Raw genomic sequence first — 18,672 nt, 5'->3', positions numbered from 1 at the left:
GACAGCTACTTTGAAAGGTACAGGTGTCTTTTCGAAAATCGACTTGGTTAAAGGGTATAACCAAATCCCCATGGCCACTGACGACATTCCGAAAACAGCTATCATTACTCCCTTTGGACTCTATGAATTTTTGCGAATGCCTTTCGGTCTAACAAACGCCGCCCAAACACTCCAAATGTTCGTAGACGACGTCTTCCGAAGTCTCAATTTCGTACACGCGTATGTTGATGACTGTCTAATCGCAAGTCCGGACAGAGAATCACATTTCAAGCATCTGGATCTTGTTTTCGACCGACTACAAAACATGGCATTACTGTAAACGTTCAGAAATGCCAAATCGGAACTGACTCATTAGACTTCTTAGGGCACACTCTACATGTGCAAGGCATTCGACCCCTTAGAACCAAAGTGGCGGCCATTCTGGATCACCCAGAACCGACCACCATCAAGCAATTACGCACGTTTAACGGCCTGGTAAGTTTCTGTAGACGATTCATACCCAAATGCGCGTCGATTATGAAACCGCTAACCGAAATCCATGAATTTGGACGATACCGCACGAAAGGTATTCCCCACGGTTAAGTGACTTATCGCAAAGGCAACCATGTTCGCACATCAGGACACCCAAGCGCCCATTAGTATCACAGTAGACGCATCCGGCTCAGCAATCGGAGGAGTCTTACAACGATGGGTTCACCACTCCTGGCAACCTTTGCCAACTTCCTTGAATAGTTTTCAAGGGATCGACCTTCTCCTACTCACCTAGCTTCAAAAAGAATACATTGATCTTCAGCACGAGTTATCCTCAACAACCATAAACCGCGTATGATAAAGATGGGAACAGGTAAGGAAACCCTATTATGTGACACATCTACAGGTAGGGATCGTCCAATCGTACCGAAACATTATCGACGCAATGTCTTCAATACATTACACAAACTTTCTCATCCAGGTGTCCGTGCAACCATCAAGCTTATAGCAGAACGGTTTTGCTGGCCTGGCATGAATAAAGATATGGGGGAGTGGGCACGCTCCTGTGTAAGCTGCCAAAAATCTAAGGTTATCAGACACAATAAATGTCCCTTAGGCTCGTTTAAAACTCCCGATGCTCGTTTCGACCATGTTCATCTGGATTTGGTAGGACCTTTACCGGATTCAAATGTATACCCTTACCTCTTAACCTGCGTAGACCGTTTCACTCGATGGCCAGAAGCAGTACCCATCAAGTACATTACTGGTGAAACAGTGGCTCGTAACTTCGTCGAACGATATGTAGCAAGTTTGGCTGACCATAAACTATCACTACAGATCGCGGATGCCAGTTTGAATCCGGACTTTTCCGTTGTCTGACCACACTATTAAGAATCACTCGCTTCTGAAAGACCACGTACCATCCACAAGCAAATGGGTTGGTAGAACGCATCCACCAGCAGCTTGGGAAATCATCTACATACTGTATAAAACGTAAAAGATCTACGACAGAAACTTGAGGTACCCCATTAAGTACTCTTCTCCAGGTGGAGTACTTCGAATTTATTCTTACTCTCTCTCTACGACCTACTCGGAAATCCTTAAGTCATATTAAAAGAGGTCAGGCAATACCAAGATTTTTTAACTTCAATAGCACTCTATTTGTTTGCACCTTGTCAAATGCCTTACTAAAGTCTATGTAGACAACATCCACTTATTTTCCGTTGCCTAGCGCTTTCATTCAGTATTTTCCTGCTATATGGAAGTTCGTTGTACAAGTTAAACCCTTTCTAAAACTATGTTGTTCGCTGTTTAACAGCTTATATTTTTCCACAGTTGTCGTTATGGTCTGTCTGACTATTTCTTCCAATATTTTAAATACAACACTGATGAGGCTTACAGGTCCGTAGTTCGATGAAAGTTGCCTTGGTCCTTCTTTATGTACGGGAGTGACGGTTGCATCCTTCCAGTCCATAGGTAACACGCCTTGGTCAAGTGACATATTGAATATCACAGTCAGTGGGGCCGAGATATATTGTTCAATACGTCTCGAGATATTTGGGTGTATTTCATCTGTTCCTGTTGACTTTCACATGTCTAAAGTGCTAAGAGCCTTAAGTAAATCGTCTTGATCAAAGTCTACGGTGAGCAGGTGGTTTGCTGACTCATTATTTGGGTTAGGTTTTTTGTCTAGAAGAGGTTCCTGAGTGATATCTGCCCCAAAATAGTCAGCCTCTGCCTTTTCCTGATCCTCCTCCACCATTTCAGATTCACTCTCTTCTTTAATTAGTTTGGGAATCCAATGATGCATCTTGTTCTGTTGTTTATGTACGAGAATATTCTCTTAGGCTGTTTGAGTGCAGGTTGTGCCGACTGTGAATGAAGTCGGTTGTTCCTAACATGCCGTTTTGATCCTTAGACCTGGACAACTGGAACTATTTTGTACGACGTATGTTAATTGCACGTTTTGTTTATGTTTTTCAGACAAAATTATGCCACCTCAACATTGAAAAACTTGACAGACTTCGGTTTTGAATTTTCTTAGCATTAGTCACTGAGTTATGTTTGTTTTCAAAGTATATGTTTCAGTGGCTTTGCAAATACCCTCCAGGGGTTTCACGTTTTGTTTGTTTTATTCCTATAATTAACCTTGAAGACCACTGCGTTGCCTATCTGTTTGTTTGTTAGTTGGCGATGGAGTTGACTATCCCGGTTGAACAGATTGGATCCGAACACCAAAAGATTCCGGTAGTGAAAAACAATTAATATGATTTTCGTTCCAGGCACTGTTGGTTGGCATTGAAAAAACGGTGTGTACAATACGGTATACTGCAAAGTAAGTAGCTCATTGTAAATGTATTGAAAAAAGTGGTTTTATACCGTCGTTATCAAAAGCAATTAATACTTAAACAATGCATGCGGGCACTTTTCCAAAGAATAATTTTCTGAACAAGTGATTAGTTTGCTACTCATTTGTAGAGGTATTAACTGCTAAACTGCCATACTTGATTATGGTTGATTGATAGCTCCATCTGTAGAAATATTACTTAGTATGTTGGTTCGGTCAAGCTAGTTGATAAAACCTTTTCATTACAAGATGGTGGCCGTTTATCGCCATAAACGTATAAGCGTATACACTACTCTTCTAACCACTATTCGTTATAGTCCTGTTGTAAGCACTTCACATTACACTGTACAAACCCAGGATTTTCATCACGGTAGGAATTTTCTTTTTCCGTTTTGAATAAGGTTATTTTTGATCACTAATCTTCATGATTTCCTGTTAAATTGCATAAACTATATCCACTACTTAAGATTATTAAAATCAGCTCGTGCTGACTTGGCTTCAGTCATCACTCGATGTCGCGGTGAATTGGCATCATGCGCTGGTGTCTACTTTCTCCCCTCTTATAACAATGCTAATTAGGATTAGAACCAAGGTATGTGTCGGCTAGATCTGTGTAACACATGCCTTAACTACACCTTGATGTATGGTTGATGGGCTTGGCAGTCGGTCTGGCAATTTTATAAAATACTGAATACTTTATCTCATCATTGTACCTTATACGATTGCTACGTTCGAGCACCTTGCTTTATGATGAAGGTTGAAGGTCTATCTGCAAAACTCATCTTTTAATCGAAAATGGGGTCTGTTTTTTCGAACCATATTCTCAGATTTTAGTCTTGTTATCGTTGACTGGTCTCGATTGAGTTAGTAAGAGCGTACATAAGAACTAAGTAATTGTTGCAAAGGTTTTATGTGATCCAAATGGGCATAGTTTCCGATTGTCGAAATCCGTTATTAAGGTACTAGTTGATAACTGAACACAACGATATAATTTGACCGATTAAAGGGTACTCAAGAAACCGTATTATTGACTTAGGCCTCCAAATAATTAGACATTGAAGCCGAGATCATTAGCCAGATAGATAATTTTTTTGTGTGATAACATAACATGCTTGTATACAGAATGTAAACACAAAATAAGCACGATAAAGTGTCATAGGCAATCCAAGGAAGCTGGCTTTTAGATCACGCATTCTTCAATCAATCAAGATATAACTGTTGGGTCGAATCTTTTGGCATTGTATCAGGACTCCGTTCACTCAAGTAGGTGTCTAAAATTTTACCCCAAATAATAATCTAATGATTAGTTGAGGGTCACAGAAAGCAAACCCGGAAAAGTCAGATCGGTTTCCGACTTAAGCGTGGATTTGTAGACTAAATATTAGGCCTTTGTCATGTTCTGTAACACAGACACATCTGTTAACTCTCAATCGTGGTTATTTCTCTTAAATAATTTATTTATTTGAACACATAAATATTGGTACAAGAGAGCGCCAGTATATATGCGCCACACAAAACGATGAGAATTCGAAGAGAAAAAAAAGGTAAGGAGCGCAAAAAAAAGAGAACAATAACGAAGAGGTTGGTGTAAGGTAGTGTAGTACTAATAATAGTAATAATGAGGGAACGGAAATGTACAATCAGAAGAAATCTTTCAGTTAAGGAAGAAGCAACCACATTTTATGAAGAAAGTAAAAGAAGGTTACAGCAGGAACGCCACTGGCTTCTATTCTGAGCTATATCTGATAACGTCTCTAGCCACTGTGTAGCACCATCTCTCGGATCCCAGCCAGGGAGTCGTGAAGGACCAACAGAAGCCAGTCCTTTACAGCTTTCCTTCATACCACGACACCATGTCATGCATTGACCACCTCTCCGCTTCTTCCAACCAGTCCCAGCGTCGGCAAATAATGCACGACGTGGAATTCTCTGGGACGACATTCGTAGAACATGTCCAAGCCACCGAAGTCGGTGTTTCAAGATGGTGACATCGATTGCATTATCATCTCTGTGTCCGAACACACGATGCCGAACCTCTGCATTACTAACATGGTGGTGCCACTGGATGTCAGCAATCCTTCGGAGACAGCGATGATCGAACACAGAGAGTCGTCTAACATCCTCAACTCGGAGAGGTCAGGCTTCACAAGCATAGAGCAAAACTGCCCTCACCGACGCGTTGTAGATCCGACCTTTTACAGGCAGACTAACATCACGAAGGCGCCAAAGGTGGCCCAGATTGGCATAAGCCGCTCTGGCTTTCACTATACGTGCATTGATCTCATCACTCACGCCACCACCAGCACTTATGCAGCTACCTAGGTACACGAACTTCTCGACTACTTCTATCTGCTCACCATCCAGGATGAGTACAGGATTAGAATCCTGCCAGTCTTGTGGAAGTGCTTTGCACTTCGAAGGTGCAAAGCACATACCATACCTACGGACACTGATTGCCAACTGATTAAGTGTGGATTGCATGCCTTGGGCATTATCGCACAGTAAGACAATATCATCAGCATACTCAAGGTCGAGAAGTTTTCTCCAGGCAACAGATCCACACCACCATTACTTACATCCATCACAGCTGTTTCCAGAATGTCATCGATGGCAAAGTTGAAGAGGAATGGTGAGATTGGGCAACCCTGCCTAACCCCACTGCTCGGATGGAACAATGGAGAGAGGTGGTTGTATGCCCTCACTCTGCCTGAGGTGTTTGTATATAGGGCTTTTAGGATGTTACTAAACTTCTCAGGCACACCCTTCTTCAATAGACAATCCCAGAGAACAGTCCTATCCAACGAATCGAAGGCAGTCCTGACGTCAAGAAACACTACGATTGTTGGCCTTTGATAAGTATGACGGTGTTCTAACATTTGGCGGAGGGTGAAGACATGATCAATACATCCTCGACCAGAACGAAAACCAGCCTGCTCCTCGCGAGTCAATCTTTCTCGGGTTTTGAACAACCTACGAAGTATGACGGAAGCCAATGGCTTGGACGCAATCGGAAGTAGACTTATCCCCAGATAGTTGTTGCAGGAACGACGTGAACCCTTTTAAAGATAGGGACAACTATCGACTCATTCCATGACGTTGGTACACTCTCTAGCTCCCAAACCTTTGTAAACAACGTTGTCAGTTCCTTAGCTGGAAAGTCACCACCATCTTTATAAAGAGCCGGAGGTAAGTCATCTGGGCCAGGTGATTTGTAACGCTTCAAGAGTTGGAGTTCCTTGCGGATTTCCGCCTCATCTGGTGGATCAGTCGTCACCGGCCATGGAGGGCAGGACAGTCTGACCGATGTTGCCGGAGCAGCAGGCCAGTCGAACTGCCCTTCGAAAAATTCTGTCCATCGTCTAAGACGTCGATGGATGTTAGTGATTGGCATCCCATCATCCTCGCAGATTGTTTCACTCACACCAGACTTCTCGCTGCCAGTGGCTCGGATCGCGATGTGATCAATCTGAGTCCAGGCTTGAGATTCAGATGGAGGACGTCACGGGGCACATCGGCGATGACTGTGCCGAAAGTTAGTGCTAGCCAGAAACAGGTTGTGATCTGTGCACAGTTGCAGTAGACGGTCCCCGTTATCTGTGCTGCGACCAAAAAGTCCCCATCGGCCACCTAAACGACTCTCTTCTGTGCCTAGACGCCCGACCTGAGCATTCAAGTCTCCGGCTAGTACTACAATATCTGTCGAACGCACTTTCTGGAGAAGAACAGATAACTGGTTGTAAAACTCATCCTTGATTGCATCCGGGCTGCAATCTGTCGGGGCATAGGCGGAGATGACGAAAAGACACATCGTTTCTCGCGCCGATTTCTTCTCACTTTGATGGAACTTTCTAATCTATCAGCACATAACCGACTGTTAATGGGGATCCAATCGATTAGTGCTGCCTCAGCTCTAGCGCTTAGTGCGACACTAACGCCAGCAAGACCAGACTAAGATGCCACAAGGTCTCCGGATAAACGCATGTAAAACAAGCTTTTGAAGCGACAAATGGAGAGCGAATTTGTAGTACTTCACCAGAGTCTTGAATACGGGTCTCGGATAGACAGCAGACATCGAAATTAAGACTTTCCAAAGACATAGCCAGTCCTATCTGTTTTCCGACCTGCTTAAGTGTGCGAACGTTGAAGGCAGCCAGTTTGAATGGTGCACGTGGTTTCAGAAAAACTGCTTCAGTACTCATATTCAGTGGTAACATACAATTTTCAACCGGACAGTGATTAGAGAACGTCTAGATACAGTCGAATTTCCACCAAAGACAAGCCGCTGTATAAGTATAAAAGAGTGTTGAATAATGTGGTAAATAATAATAACAGTAATAATAATAATCATAATAATAATAATTTGATTGTTAGTTGAAGCAAGTAAAGTAGTTTCCATAATTATAGGCAGTTCATGTTTGTGTGTGGTCTGTGATACTGCCCGGGTGCCCAGATCGAAGCAGGTGGTTTTCTTAGGGAGCCACACCCCGAGCCTTTGACCTAAAGGTCTGATCCACAAGGCAGTGGAGCATCGTAAGGAGATGCAGTCCCATGGTAGACGGTGACCAACGATTGGCTCATACGCCATTTGTTCCTACAGGATATTGGAGCCCATGTGTATCATTGGTTTGGGATCCGGTTAAAGCGCCGGACATTCGCTTTTCGTCCTCTCATTTTCGTAAACAACACCCCGCCATGAGAAAGCAGTGAATAGGACTTCCCTGGCAGAGGCGGTATACGCGTGGCCGTGTGGGAGTATTTCGAGAGGGAGAGCGGACTATCCCCACTCTCTGCCGTACCAGGGCATTTGGGGGAATTTCTCTTAATCCATAGGGAGCATTCGATTTTATTGATTGGTAACTCCCCTTTCATGGAATAACGGATTTACTTTGTGGTTATACACAGGGTACTTAACAATCGTAATATCTGTCTAACCACCGCGTACATAGAGGGTTGATACTTAATGGTGCAGAAATGCGTTAGAAAACAGCTAGGGGTGGCCAATTAGAAACGTGACGTCAGCTCAAATAGTCTTTTCGTTAAACTGAGTTGTGTAGGTAAATCCAGACTACCTGGTATTTCGCACAGCTGTCGTAACCAGTGGTTAAATACTTTTGGTGAAATTGCTCAAAATCGTTTTCAATAGCGCAGCTGCATTCTCTGTCTTCTCTTATATCCTAAGCTCCTGTGTTGTATGATTTTTCCCCACGAATCCATATTTTCTCAAAACGTCTTTACTACTTATACTACTATGGCATGTCTGTAGTAATATGGTATGTCAACATGAACCGATGTACGTACAAGTCTCTACGTTGCTTACGACCGAGTTCATCAAATTTACTGTTAACTATAAGTATTTTTTAATGTGGTTTGTTAAAACCTGTATCTCTATCACGATTTTCCTTTACCAACTATAGTCACTGTACAATTAAAGTCGGTCTTTCCGAGCTTCAGTTGGCCCCAAATGCGTTTTCGATCAACGACAAGCTGGATGTCCATTCTGGTTCGTCTGAAAATGAGGAAACGTCTCATAATTCAAATCATAACTTCTCACTCAGAGATTCTGTTGAAGTCTGGCTAGATTCTGGTTCAACTGCAAAGAAAAAAAGTACAGCAGATGTAGAAACGAGCGACTCTGTAGAAACCATGTCTAGTGGTCCACCTGGGGCGTGGTGGCCTGGTCGAGTTCTTACCATACAAGGTGGCTTCGCACATGTCGAGGTATATTCATTCTCATCCTTGTGATTATTATCATTATTGCAAAGCTATCATTTGGCATACATTTATTTTAACACTGCTATTACTAGCAATTCTTATTGGGTTATTAGCTAGACAACCTAGCAGAAAGTGGAATATTCGAATCTTGTCTCCTTAACGGTTATAACGTTGGATTTTGTAATCGCATTTAACTATCATCACCACTTGATCAATCATATTCAAGTGTAATGTCGCACTTATGATGTTTTTCAAGTGCGGACTGTGTTTGTAAGCTGCCATACGACTTATGTTTTATTTAGGCTAATGATCATGCTTGCTCCATATACTTGTCAGGCTGAAATCGCAGCGTATGATCTTTAATAACGACTGCGTAATATAGCTTTAGCAGCTACGTTGTCTGCATTAATGGTAAGGGTATGTTTAAACAGTAGTTTTGTATTTCTTTGTATAATATGTTTGTGTCTGTATTGTACAGTTACATGCTATTACCTAGTATTTTGTAAAGAAAATATAGTTAGTTACCTTAAAAACAATCGACTTTCCCTTCCAGGTTGCTGCCCCATTACAGGAGTACACTGGTGTAGAAGACAAACCAACTGCACATGCCATGCCTCATTTAATTGGACTTGGTTCTGTAGTCTTGCCATATCGCTCAACTCTTGTCAAGGTAACGGAAATTCGAGTTCCATGGAATGGCAAGTTTTCGTGTGATCATACGGAGGATCGATCTCAAGCGGGTACTTTGACGTCGGGCTTCATTAAGGACAACTTAGTCGAATCGAATAATTTGTTAATCCCAGGAATCCTTCATCGTCACAGTATTTGCATTCCAGCTTACTTGTATCGATTGTAAGTTCAGTGTATTATTATGAGCTACCTAGCACTTTAGATGGAATTTTTAGTCCTCACCTGCAGTGCTCATTGTATGTAGAATATCACAGTTCTCTATTTCGTTGTTTACTTTAATTCTTTTCATTCTATTGGAACTTTTAAATGGAGATAATAAACTTACTTGTGACTTGTATGCGAATCGTTTTCGTTTGTGCAACAATGTACAGATACGATGGAGTAGTGATTAATTATTCTATAACGCAAGTGCTATCGACCAAAGTAGAATTACGATTGATAAAGTTAAGCAAATGAGTTAGTACAGTCTTCGGTAATCCGATACTAAATTCAACAACGTCAATAACATTGATGTTGAATAGAATTGCTATTTTCACCCCGATATATGACTCCTGTGCAGTGCTATATTTGTATGCAGTTAACAATATATTCAAGTATTCGTGTAATTTCTTGGTTTCACTTCGTCAGAAATGTATTAAAGTAAGTTGTTTTACCGACATTTTACGTACCTGATACTTGAATAGATGTAATTCTAGTCCACAGGCTGTTTATAATCCGTAACCCTAGAATAAATCCGACATTTACAGACAATCAGTAACCCGAGACCTTCAATCCACAATTTTATGTATTGAAATTTTCGTCTGGTCACAAAGGTCGGAAAATGATATTGTGTTGCATATTGATGATGGTAGTTAGTTGAAACCGTTCCGTATAAAGTTGACCACTCATGATTGGTTTTCACATTGCAAGGGTATGTTTATATATCAGAATTACACGAAAATCTAGGATTTAGGTAAGTTCTGGTAAATTAAAAATAGTTAATTGATGGTTTTGTATTATTTGTGTCATCCATTGTTATAGTTACTAAAAAAGTTCGAAATAGTTAATTACAAATCATCTATTACTATTTGCTGTAAACAAATTAATGTTTTCTGGAATCCAGTCAAAAATGACAGAGCCACGTTTTATTCATTGTTCGTAGAAATTCAAGGCAACCGAAGAGACCTACGTACTTTATCGCTAACGAAAAAGTGATGAAATATTGTCAGTTAATTTTCAAGTCTCAATCCTTAAGGTTTTCGGGGGTTAGCTCTCTATTACTAAACGGAAAACCTACTGTAAACCACACAGCTCAAACTAATAGTGCCTATGGCCTGATGCTTGTCTCGGCTACGGCAACATCGTATGTCCCATCTCAAGGACTACCAACGTAATACACCAAAGCACGCGGTAATCGGAATTGCATACCACATAAGTAAACTATTTAACTTCACGTAACATATGGATATTGCTTACTTTGTGGCACTATCATACACCAGCAGTGCTTCAAAGACATGTATAATCAAATAGCAGCAGCATACATATAACTTCTACTTCCAGAGATCATACTTTACAGCGGTGGGCTACAAATATACAGGAGGACCTGTGAAAAAAGTAAACCCTAAAACAGCTTTGTTCACCATTTGCTGAATTTTTGTTTGATTTCTCAGTTTCTGTAAATAATTGATGCTTAAGAATGTAATTTCTAGTGGTAATTTTTAGTTTGACCACGTGACTTATATATTAAATTCTGTGTTTCCTCAGGATTAATGTCAGTAATTTTTGATTGTCAACCTAATTTTATTTTTTGTGTAGAGCAGCCAATCCAGAATCGCATTCAACTTTAGCTAAATTTTGTAGTGCTCCATGTCTTATCCAGTGTGATTCTGAACCATTTCTCCCAGGGACGTTTGCGAAACTGATACTAGGAGATAAAGAGGGATCAAATGGGTCTGGACGACATACACCGGTTCATGCAGACTATGGATCAATGAGCCCTTCCTTGTGTCTATCGACATATACATGGCCTTCACCATCTCTGATATCACAAGCAGCTATGATGAACGTTCCGTATATCGCCGGAACACTGAGTCCAGCAGGGATTACAGACCCAAACATCCTTTTGACAGGTCTACCTGGAGCCAATGGACCTCTTGTACTGCTCCATATCTGGTCCGGTTCTTCTGAAGCAATTCGACGCGCAACTTTCTTAGAATTGGGCCACATTCGTTTGTTGGCTGTTCGATTCCACTTGGTACGTTTTTTTGTTAATTGTTCCACCAAGATATAAAAAATACCTTTAGTGTTAAATTGTTTCGCAGCTTAAGACGATGTCACGGCTGTTTTAATTTGTCTGGATTATGAAATGTTGTATATAATGATCGAGTATGATTGCTGCTTTTGTAGCTAAGAAACCTATCCAAAGGGGAGACTGGTGATCTGGAATTGTCCAACAGCGGTGAACTAGATGTCGAAGATGGCGATGCTCCTGCAATTCATTGTAAACCTATAAGTATGCCAGCAACTGTGTCCAGTGATAAACAAGCGTCTGGTGGGATGATTATTGGTTATGAATGTCGTTTTCGAATTTTGCCACATTTGATTGGTCTCGCTATTGGGCATCGTGGTGCAACTATTCAAGAAGCTCGAGGAATACCTGGAGTTCGTGCGGTGGATCTTCTTTTTGATGGCATAGTCCATGTAGAAGCCGAGGTAATTTTTAGTAATTAATATAAGTTTATCTCAGTTTTCGGCCGTCCGAACTGCAGCGTTAAAGTAATCTGAAATGAAATGTTTTATTTTTTGAACTAAAGATTTTAGGCACGTTGTAGTTTAATGCTGATCTCAAAAGTTTTGGTCCACATATCAGTCGGTAGACTCATCATCCTTGTCTTTTTTTCTCTTTCCAAATATATTTCACTGGATTATGCTCTTTAAATAACATCTTCAAACCCTAACCTTTCTGATTACTGCTTATACTCTTACCGTCTCTACCACTACGGGATTTGAATCGACAACTACATCTCTGTGCTAATGTGGTATGGCGACCCGGACTGATACTGATTAGGAATAAGGAGCTTCAGCTCAACCAGTAGATAGGATAATTAAACCTGCCATATTTTCTTCTGGAGTGTGCTGAGAAGATTAGTAACTGCTTTGTCGTCGTTAGTCTGGACAATAATGTTGACACTATTAAATCCAGCCTCAAAGTATATATATATATATATATATATATATATATATATATATATATATATATATATATATATATATGAAAGAGAGAGAGAGAAGGAAAAAAGCGTAGTATGATATATTCTCTGGACCATATTTTAGGGTATTATTAGGCGTTTTTGCTAGCCGTTGTTCCGACGGACATCAGACGTGGGAGTTAGTGAAAATTTCGACAAATATTACTCGATCAACAATGTGGTAGATATCAATACTACGGCACTAATTTACTCCATCTGTACGTTGATTGTTCAGTCTAACAGTAGTACCGGACACTTTCTGAAATAAATTTCCAACTAATCAGTTTTTTCATAAGCTTTATATCTGTTTTATCCTATCACTTTTTTGTCGTTCAGACTATTGAAGCATGTCACGCAGTGAGAAATCTTTTGGATTTCACTGAAGTTGAGATTCCAGTCCAACCACGATTAGCAAGTAGACTGATCGGATCAAAAGGCATGAATATTCGCAAATTAGCAGAAGCTGCAGGTGTTCGGCGAGCTAAGCTACTTGATCCTTTCGCTAGAAAACGCAGACTAATGGCTCAACGTCAAAGTCATTGTCCAGTACGTGTTGACTTGGAACGTGGAGGTTCTGTAACAGATGGCGATGCTCATGAAGATACATCAAACGGTGAAGAAACTGACAACGGGAACGAAAAGCTTTCTGTCAATCTGGATGGTTATTTGAATGATGACAAGAACTCCGGTGGTATCGTCGACTTATCCCCTGCTTTCTCTCTTGTTGGTACACGTTCATCTGTTGCGAAAATGCGTCTACTACTTGAATTCCAAGCAGATAATTGGAATGAACTAGATGAATTAGAAGTATGTGATTTTCTTGTATCAACTTAATATTTTCATTCAAAATCAACATTTTGTCCTTTATTTATCTATTTGTTTACTGCTTTAACAGTGTTTCCGTCATTTCATAAAACCAGTCACATGTGAATTGTTTAAGTTATTCATCGCAATTGTATACTACCCCGTTTTTTTGTAATCTTATTTACTCTACTGTAGGAAGCCCGAAGATCGTTGTTCAGTCAGTTGCGTCAAACCAATCAACTCAATCACCAATCGGATTCTGTATCACCTACTCGCATTTCGAATGGCAGGCCTAGTAGAGGTGGTGGGAATTTCGGGTTTGTATTTATTTTAAAAAAATTTGTGATTTAATTTATATTTTAAGTTTCTTCTGGTTTATGACCGAACTTCATGAATAATGGTATTCTTTATTTCCATACTTTGATTCCAATCAAATATTTACTCTCGTGGTTGTATTTCGTCTTTATTAGCTTAGTAGAACATTGTACTTTCATAGATTATACAGACTCATATTTTTTATATTTGACAATCCTGTCAGTTGCACTTTTGAATAGTGAACCCCCTTAAAATGCAGTTACTTTTATTACTTTTTCAATCTATAATATACACTTTTCTCAGCAGTCTTTATCAATTAAGAGTTGGCATAAATAAGGTAGTTCACACACATTGGAGTATACAATTTGTATTAAATGTAGCCTACTTTACATAAGACCTTTTTGTTTCACCATGATTTTCACAGCTATAGTTCGAATAAATCACATTTACTAAGTAAATTTAAGTCATAATTTCTCGTCGGCAGTACTTTTGAATGTAGAACCTACATGTTTTTTCACTATTTTAAATACGAACCCAAAGACTCCTTGTCTGATTTCATAAGCTATAATTAACAAAGACTCGTGTAAAGCATCTTTAGATTAAGAACTTATTTATGCATGTTTGTTATAATCTGATATAATGTAATTAGTTCAAGTCCAAACTTTGTCAGTAGATGCAGACTACTTGGTTGAGATGTGCGTGGTCAGTGGCCGGAAACATTGGCTAAAATGCCTCAGGTACGATCACAATGGTGCAGATACATTCATTTATCTTTTCCTATCCCACTGGAATTAATAAGTCAAGTGTAAGTCAGACTATTTCGGACAAAGACGACACCCTCATCTGCTCTCAGTCCAGACGTTTAGAACGATGGGCGGAACATTTCAGAGGACAGTTCAGCTGGCCTTCAGCTACTCTACAACTACCCTCCATTCCCAGACAGTGTGAATGGAACATTGAAGTAGGTCCCCCAACTCTAGCAGAAGTTCAAAAAACTATAGTTAATCTGAAACGAGGAAGGGCAGCTGGTCCAGATTGATTGGCTCCAGAGGTCTTTAAGGATGGTGGTCCAATTTTAGCGATTAGGTTGACTAATATTTTATCTAAGATCTGGGAGCTAGACGTTATTCCATCTGACTGGTCACAATCACTTATCGTCCCAATATATAAGATAGGGTTAAAATCATCCTGTGACAACCATAGAGGGATTAGTTTAACTAATATAGTATCTAAAATACTAGCCTCGATAATTATGGGACGCCTAACTAAGACTCGTGAACTGCAAACACGAGAGAATCAAGCTGGCTTCAGACCTGATCGTGGCTGCACCGACCACATATTCACCATTCGTCAGGTTCTAGAACATAGGCATGCTTATCGGCGTCCGACAATGGTGGTCTTTCTTGACTTGAAAGCAGTATTTGATTCTGTAGACCGAGAGATTCTGTGGCAGTGTCTGTCATTGAAAGGTGTACCTCAGAAGTACATAAACCTTGTGAAGGCTCTTTACTCGAACACTACAAATCGAGTGAGAGCTTATAGCGAACTGTCATCTGCTTTTGCAACCTCAAGTGGTGTCTGTCAAGACTGTCCACTATCTCCATTCTTGTTTAACTTCGTTATAAACCTACTGATGGAAATAACGCTGTCGTCGACTGGATTTTCGGGCGTTGATCTCTTACCAGGAGGTTTACTTATCGACTTAGAATACGCAGATGATATAGTCCTGTTTGGTGAAGACGCTGATAGAATGCAGAGTCTTTTGGTAGCACTGAGCAACAATACCAGAATGTTTGGGATGCGCTTCTCTCCCTCTAAATGCAAGTTGTTGCTTCAGGACTGGTCTGCGTTAACACCTGAACTAAGGATAGGGAGTGAAGTAGTCGAACGCGTTGACAACTTCACTTATCTTGGAAGTCTGATCAGCCCTAATGGGTTGGTGTCTGACGAAATCTCAGCACGGATTCGAAAAGCTCGCTTGGCTTCTGCCAACTTACGTCACCTATGGCGAAGGCGAGATATCCGTCTATCAATAAAAGGACGAGTATGCTGCGCGGCAGTCCGTTCTGTGTTAATTTACGGCAGCGAAACATGGCCATTCAGAGTAGAAGACACTCGTAAGCTACTAGTATTTGACCACAGATGCCTCAGAAATATTGCTGGCGTCTGCTGGGATCACCGGATAAGTAATAGTGAGGTTAGACGCAGGGTATTAGGGAATGATGGTAAATCAGTTGATGAGGTTGTGAATCGTCATCGACTGAGATGGTTGGGCCACGTGTTACGTATGCCCGAACACCGATTACCACGACGTGCAATGCTAACCGGTGTTCTGGATGGTTGGAAGAAAGTTAGGGGCGGCCAAACCAAAACGTGGCATCAGTGCTTGAAGTCACTAACTTCTAGTCTGAGCCATGTTGGTAGATGCAGACTACTTGGTTGGGGTCCACGTGACTATCGTAACCAATGGTTGGAGACTCTTGATGACATGGCTCAGAATCGATCACAATAGCGTAGGTATATAGACTCTCTATCTTCCCTTAAACTATGAGATTAAAATCGCTTCATATCTTTCTACGAACTAATTCTTTCTTCCTGTATTATATCCTTATTGCAATCTTTCTTTTATATATTACCACCTCTGAATTAACTACTTTTATGAATCAGGTGTTCATCTTGCTGCGCTAGTGAGGTATGGCAACTTGGACCGATGCACATATGTGTCTGGTCCTATGTTGTAGCTGACTGACTGACTTATCTTTTCCTAAGTTTTTGGCTTCAATATTTTATTCATACTCGTTTTCTGAATTTATCCCTTTTTAGAACTCTATCCGCCAAAAGTAGTCTTTATCATAAATAGTAATAGAACCTTAACTCTTATAGCATATAATAGATTAATTTCACCTCGATTTGTTGATGTTATTTCGGAACTTGGGTTGCTGGACATATGTCCCAGGCTTTATATCGAGTATGACTAAGGTTTTTCGTCATATTATATATAGACATTTCTTATTCTTTGAAAACAAATCTGTTTCTCAGGAGGAATCGAACTGTGGGTCGCGGTCGTCGACAACCTGAGAGCTTTGTTCCTGAGCAATCTTTGGATGATAAAGAAGTATCTCATCCGCCTAATGCTCATGGGCAACACCTGCGTGGCAAAAATACCCACCAGTCAGATGTACCCAATAGTAATATGAAAAATCGTCAATCGTCAGTCAATGATTCGTATTCTTGTTATTCTAACGGTATATTTAATTTCACTGATGTTCATTATTAAATACTTATGTTTACATTATATTACAGTTAGATTTCTTGAGATTTGTATAAATAGTGTTTTGAAAATCTTCATTATGTGTGTCGATTAAAGTACACGAAAATCCTAGGCATTCGATTTAGTTTTAGTTCTGTTTCAAAATAAATATCTAGAAGCGTAGAGCAACACCTCAGATAATTCTAGGGCACAACAAATTCTGTCGAATTTCATTCAGTGCTGAGAATTTTTGTTTAGATGGCTGCACACAATTTGAGGACTTATGGTTTGATTTTTTAAAACATTTCATTCCAAGAAATCGTTGAAGGTAAAGTAACAAGTGTTCTGACAGTAACAGGCTTTTTACGTAACCGAGAGTTTTCTAACATGGCTATTAGACGCTATGACAAGATATTTTCGTTGCTTCATTGTCGTGTCATGAAAATGTATTTTGCCAACCCCATACGTAATTATATGATAATCGTACTCATGTAGTGGTGCTAAGTTTTTTTTGATATTCCAGTTTGTGTCTGATTGTCTTGTGTTCCTAAATATCACATGTTTATCTTTCCTATTTTTTTAAGGTGTAATGTCAACTGGTGATCATGGAAATCCACAAGCTGACAATAAAGCCATTAAGAATGATAATTTGGGCGCAAATAATGTAAATGACGACCAACCATCAAAACAGAACAACGGTACCTCTAGACGTAGTCAAAACCACAATAAGGCAAGAGCAAGTTAATGTTTGCGGATTTATGATATTTCACCAAGATCGTATGGTGTCCTTTTACATACGTTGCCTTTTCCAAAAGCTAACTATTTTGAGTTAAAATGTGCTTTCTTACAGTTATTAGGTTTATCTTTCCACAAAATGTTCATAATCGTATGCAGTGTAGATGGTCTTCCTCCTAGTATTCTGCATAAATGTTCTTTCATTTTCGGACTGTATCTCAACAATGACAGGACATCATGTGTTTGTTTAGATTTTCGCTTAGCCTTTTGAAGTGCATTTACACACGCGCCACCACTGTGTAATTAAACATGACTTTGTTTCTCTCACCAGTCTGTACCTTTTTACATTGCAACCTCAGATTGACTGGCGATTATCTTTTAGCTTTTCTCTACCACCATCCATCGATAAATTTTGATCTTTGAAAATAAGATTGTTGGTTTTGCGTATTATTTTTTCTATGTGGAGGTGGGGTAAACCATTTCTTCAGTAAACAGCACGATTGTAAATATTGGGAATCTGTTGTGTTTCTGCTTGAACATCGATACTAGAAGTTTGTAAAACGTAGGCGTCTTGACAGGAACACTTAGTTTAAATATGAAGTTTAATCAGCATGTCCGAGCCTAAATGTTTCAGAGATTACACATAGGTATACGTATTCTGCTCACTTTGCTCATTATTTGATGTTTCATGGATCTGGTTTTTTCTGTAATCACAGTGACTTACGTCAAATATTCCAAAATATTATCGAAGCCTTCAGACTACATTTTCACATGAGATATAATTACAAAAATACTTTGAGTTCATTGATTTCATAATGATTAAACTGCTAATGATTTAAACAACTTCCGGGGTTGTAATCTCGAAAACTTGGTGTATTTATTCGTTTCTTGTCCTTTGATCGATTTCGTTTAGACACAATCCAACTCGTCCGGTTAGCGTACTTTGACTTAGTAATGAGTCATGTTAGATCATTGCAAGCCATTTTAGTGAATGTAACATCTCGAGCCAAAAGTCCTTTGTGCAGATGTAAGTTCCGAGTATGTACATGTACAATTGTCGTGATGGCTTCACTTTTAAGATTCACCACATTTTATATCAGTTTATGGACACGCGATTCTTC

The 18,672-nt window shown here is 39.9% G+C and overlaps 1 protein-coding gene across 3 annotated transcripts; it reads left to right on the top strand.

Moving 5' to 3' along the window:
* Positions 1-2,612: 2,612 nt before the first annotated feature.
* FMR1_1 (Synaptic functional regulator fmr1) lies at positions 2,613-17,997 on the top strand (the record flags this gene model as incomplete). 3 transcript variants are annotated; one of them, XM_035734156.2, is made up of 10 exons in its annotated part: positions 2,613-2,718; positions 2,754-2,806; positions 8,233-8,536; positions 9,084-9,382; positions 11,015-11,453; positions 11,606-11,911; positions 12,784-13,254; positions 13,447-13,568; positions 16,606-16,811; positions 17,401-17,561. In XM_035734156.2, exons 1-10 carry the CDS (start codon positions 2,665-2,667, stop codon positions 17,559-17,561), a joined length of 2,415 nt encoding a protein of 804 aa, XP_035589114.2. In that variant the 5' UTR covers positions 2,613-2,664. The 3 variants fall into 3 exon arrangements, with proteins under 3 accessions (XP_035589114.2, XP_051071803.1, XP_051071804.1); XM_051211711.1 differs by having other exon boundaries at positions 11,015-11,911; positions 17,401-17,997; XM_051211712.1 differs by lacking the exon at positions 16,606-16,811 and having other exon boundaries at positions 2,613-2,806; positions 17,401-17,997.
* Between the last annotated feature and the right edge of the window lie 675 nt (positions 17,998-18,672).

This window comes from Schistosoma haematobium, chromosome ZW, assembly GCF_000699445.3.
Source record: "Schistosoma haematobium chromosome ZW, whole genome shotgun sequence".
NCBI classification, from domain to species: domain Eukaryota; kingdom Metazoa; phylum Platyhelminthes; class Trematoda; order Strigeidida; family Schistosomatidae; genus Schistosoma; species Schistosoma haematobium.
This window is presented reverse-complemented; position numbering and strand designations above follow the sequence as displayed.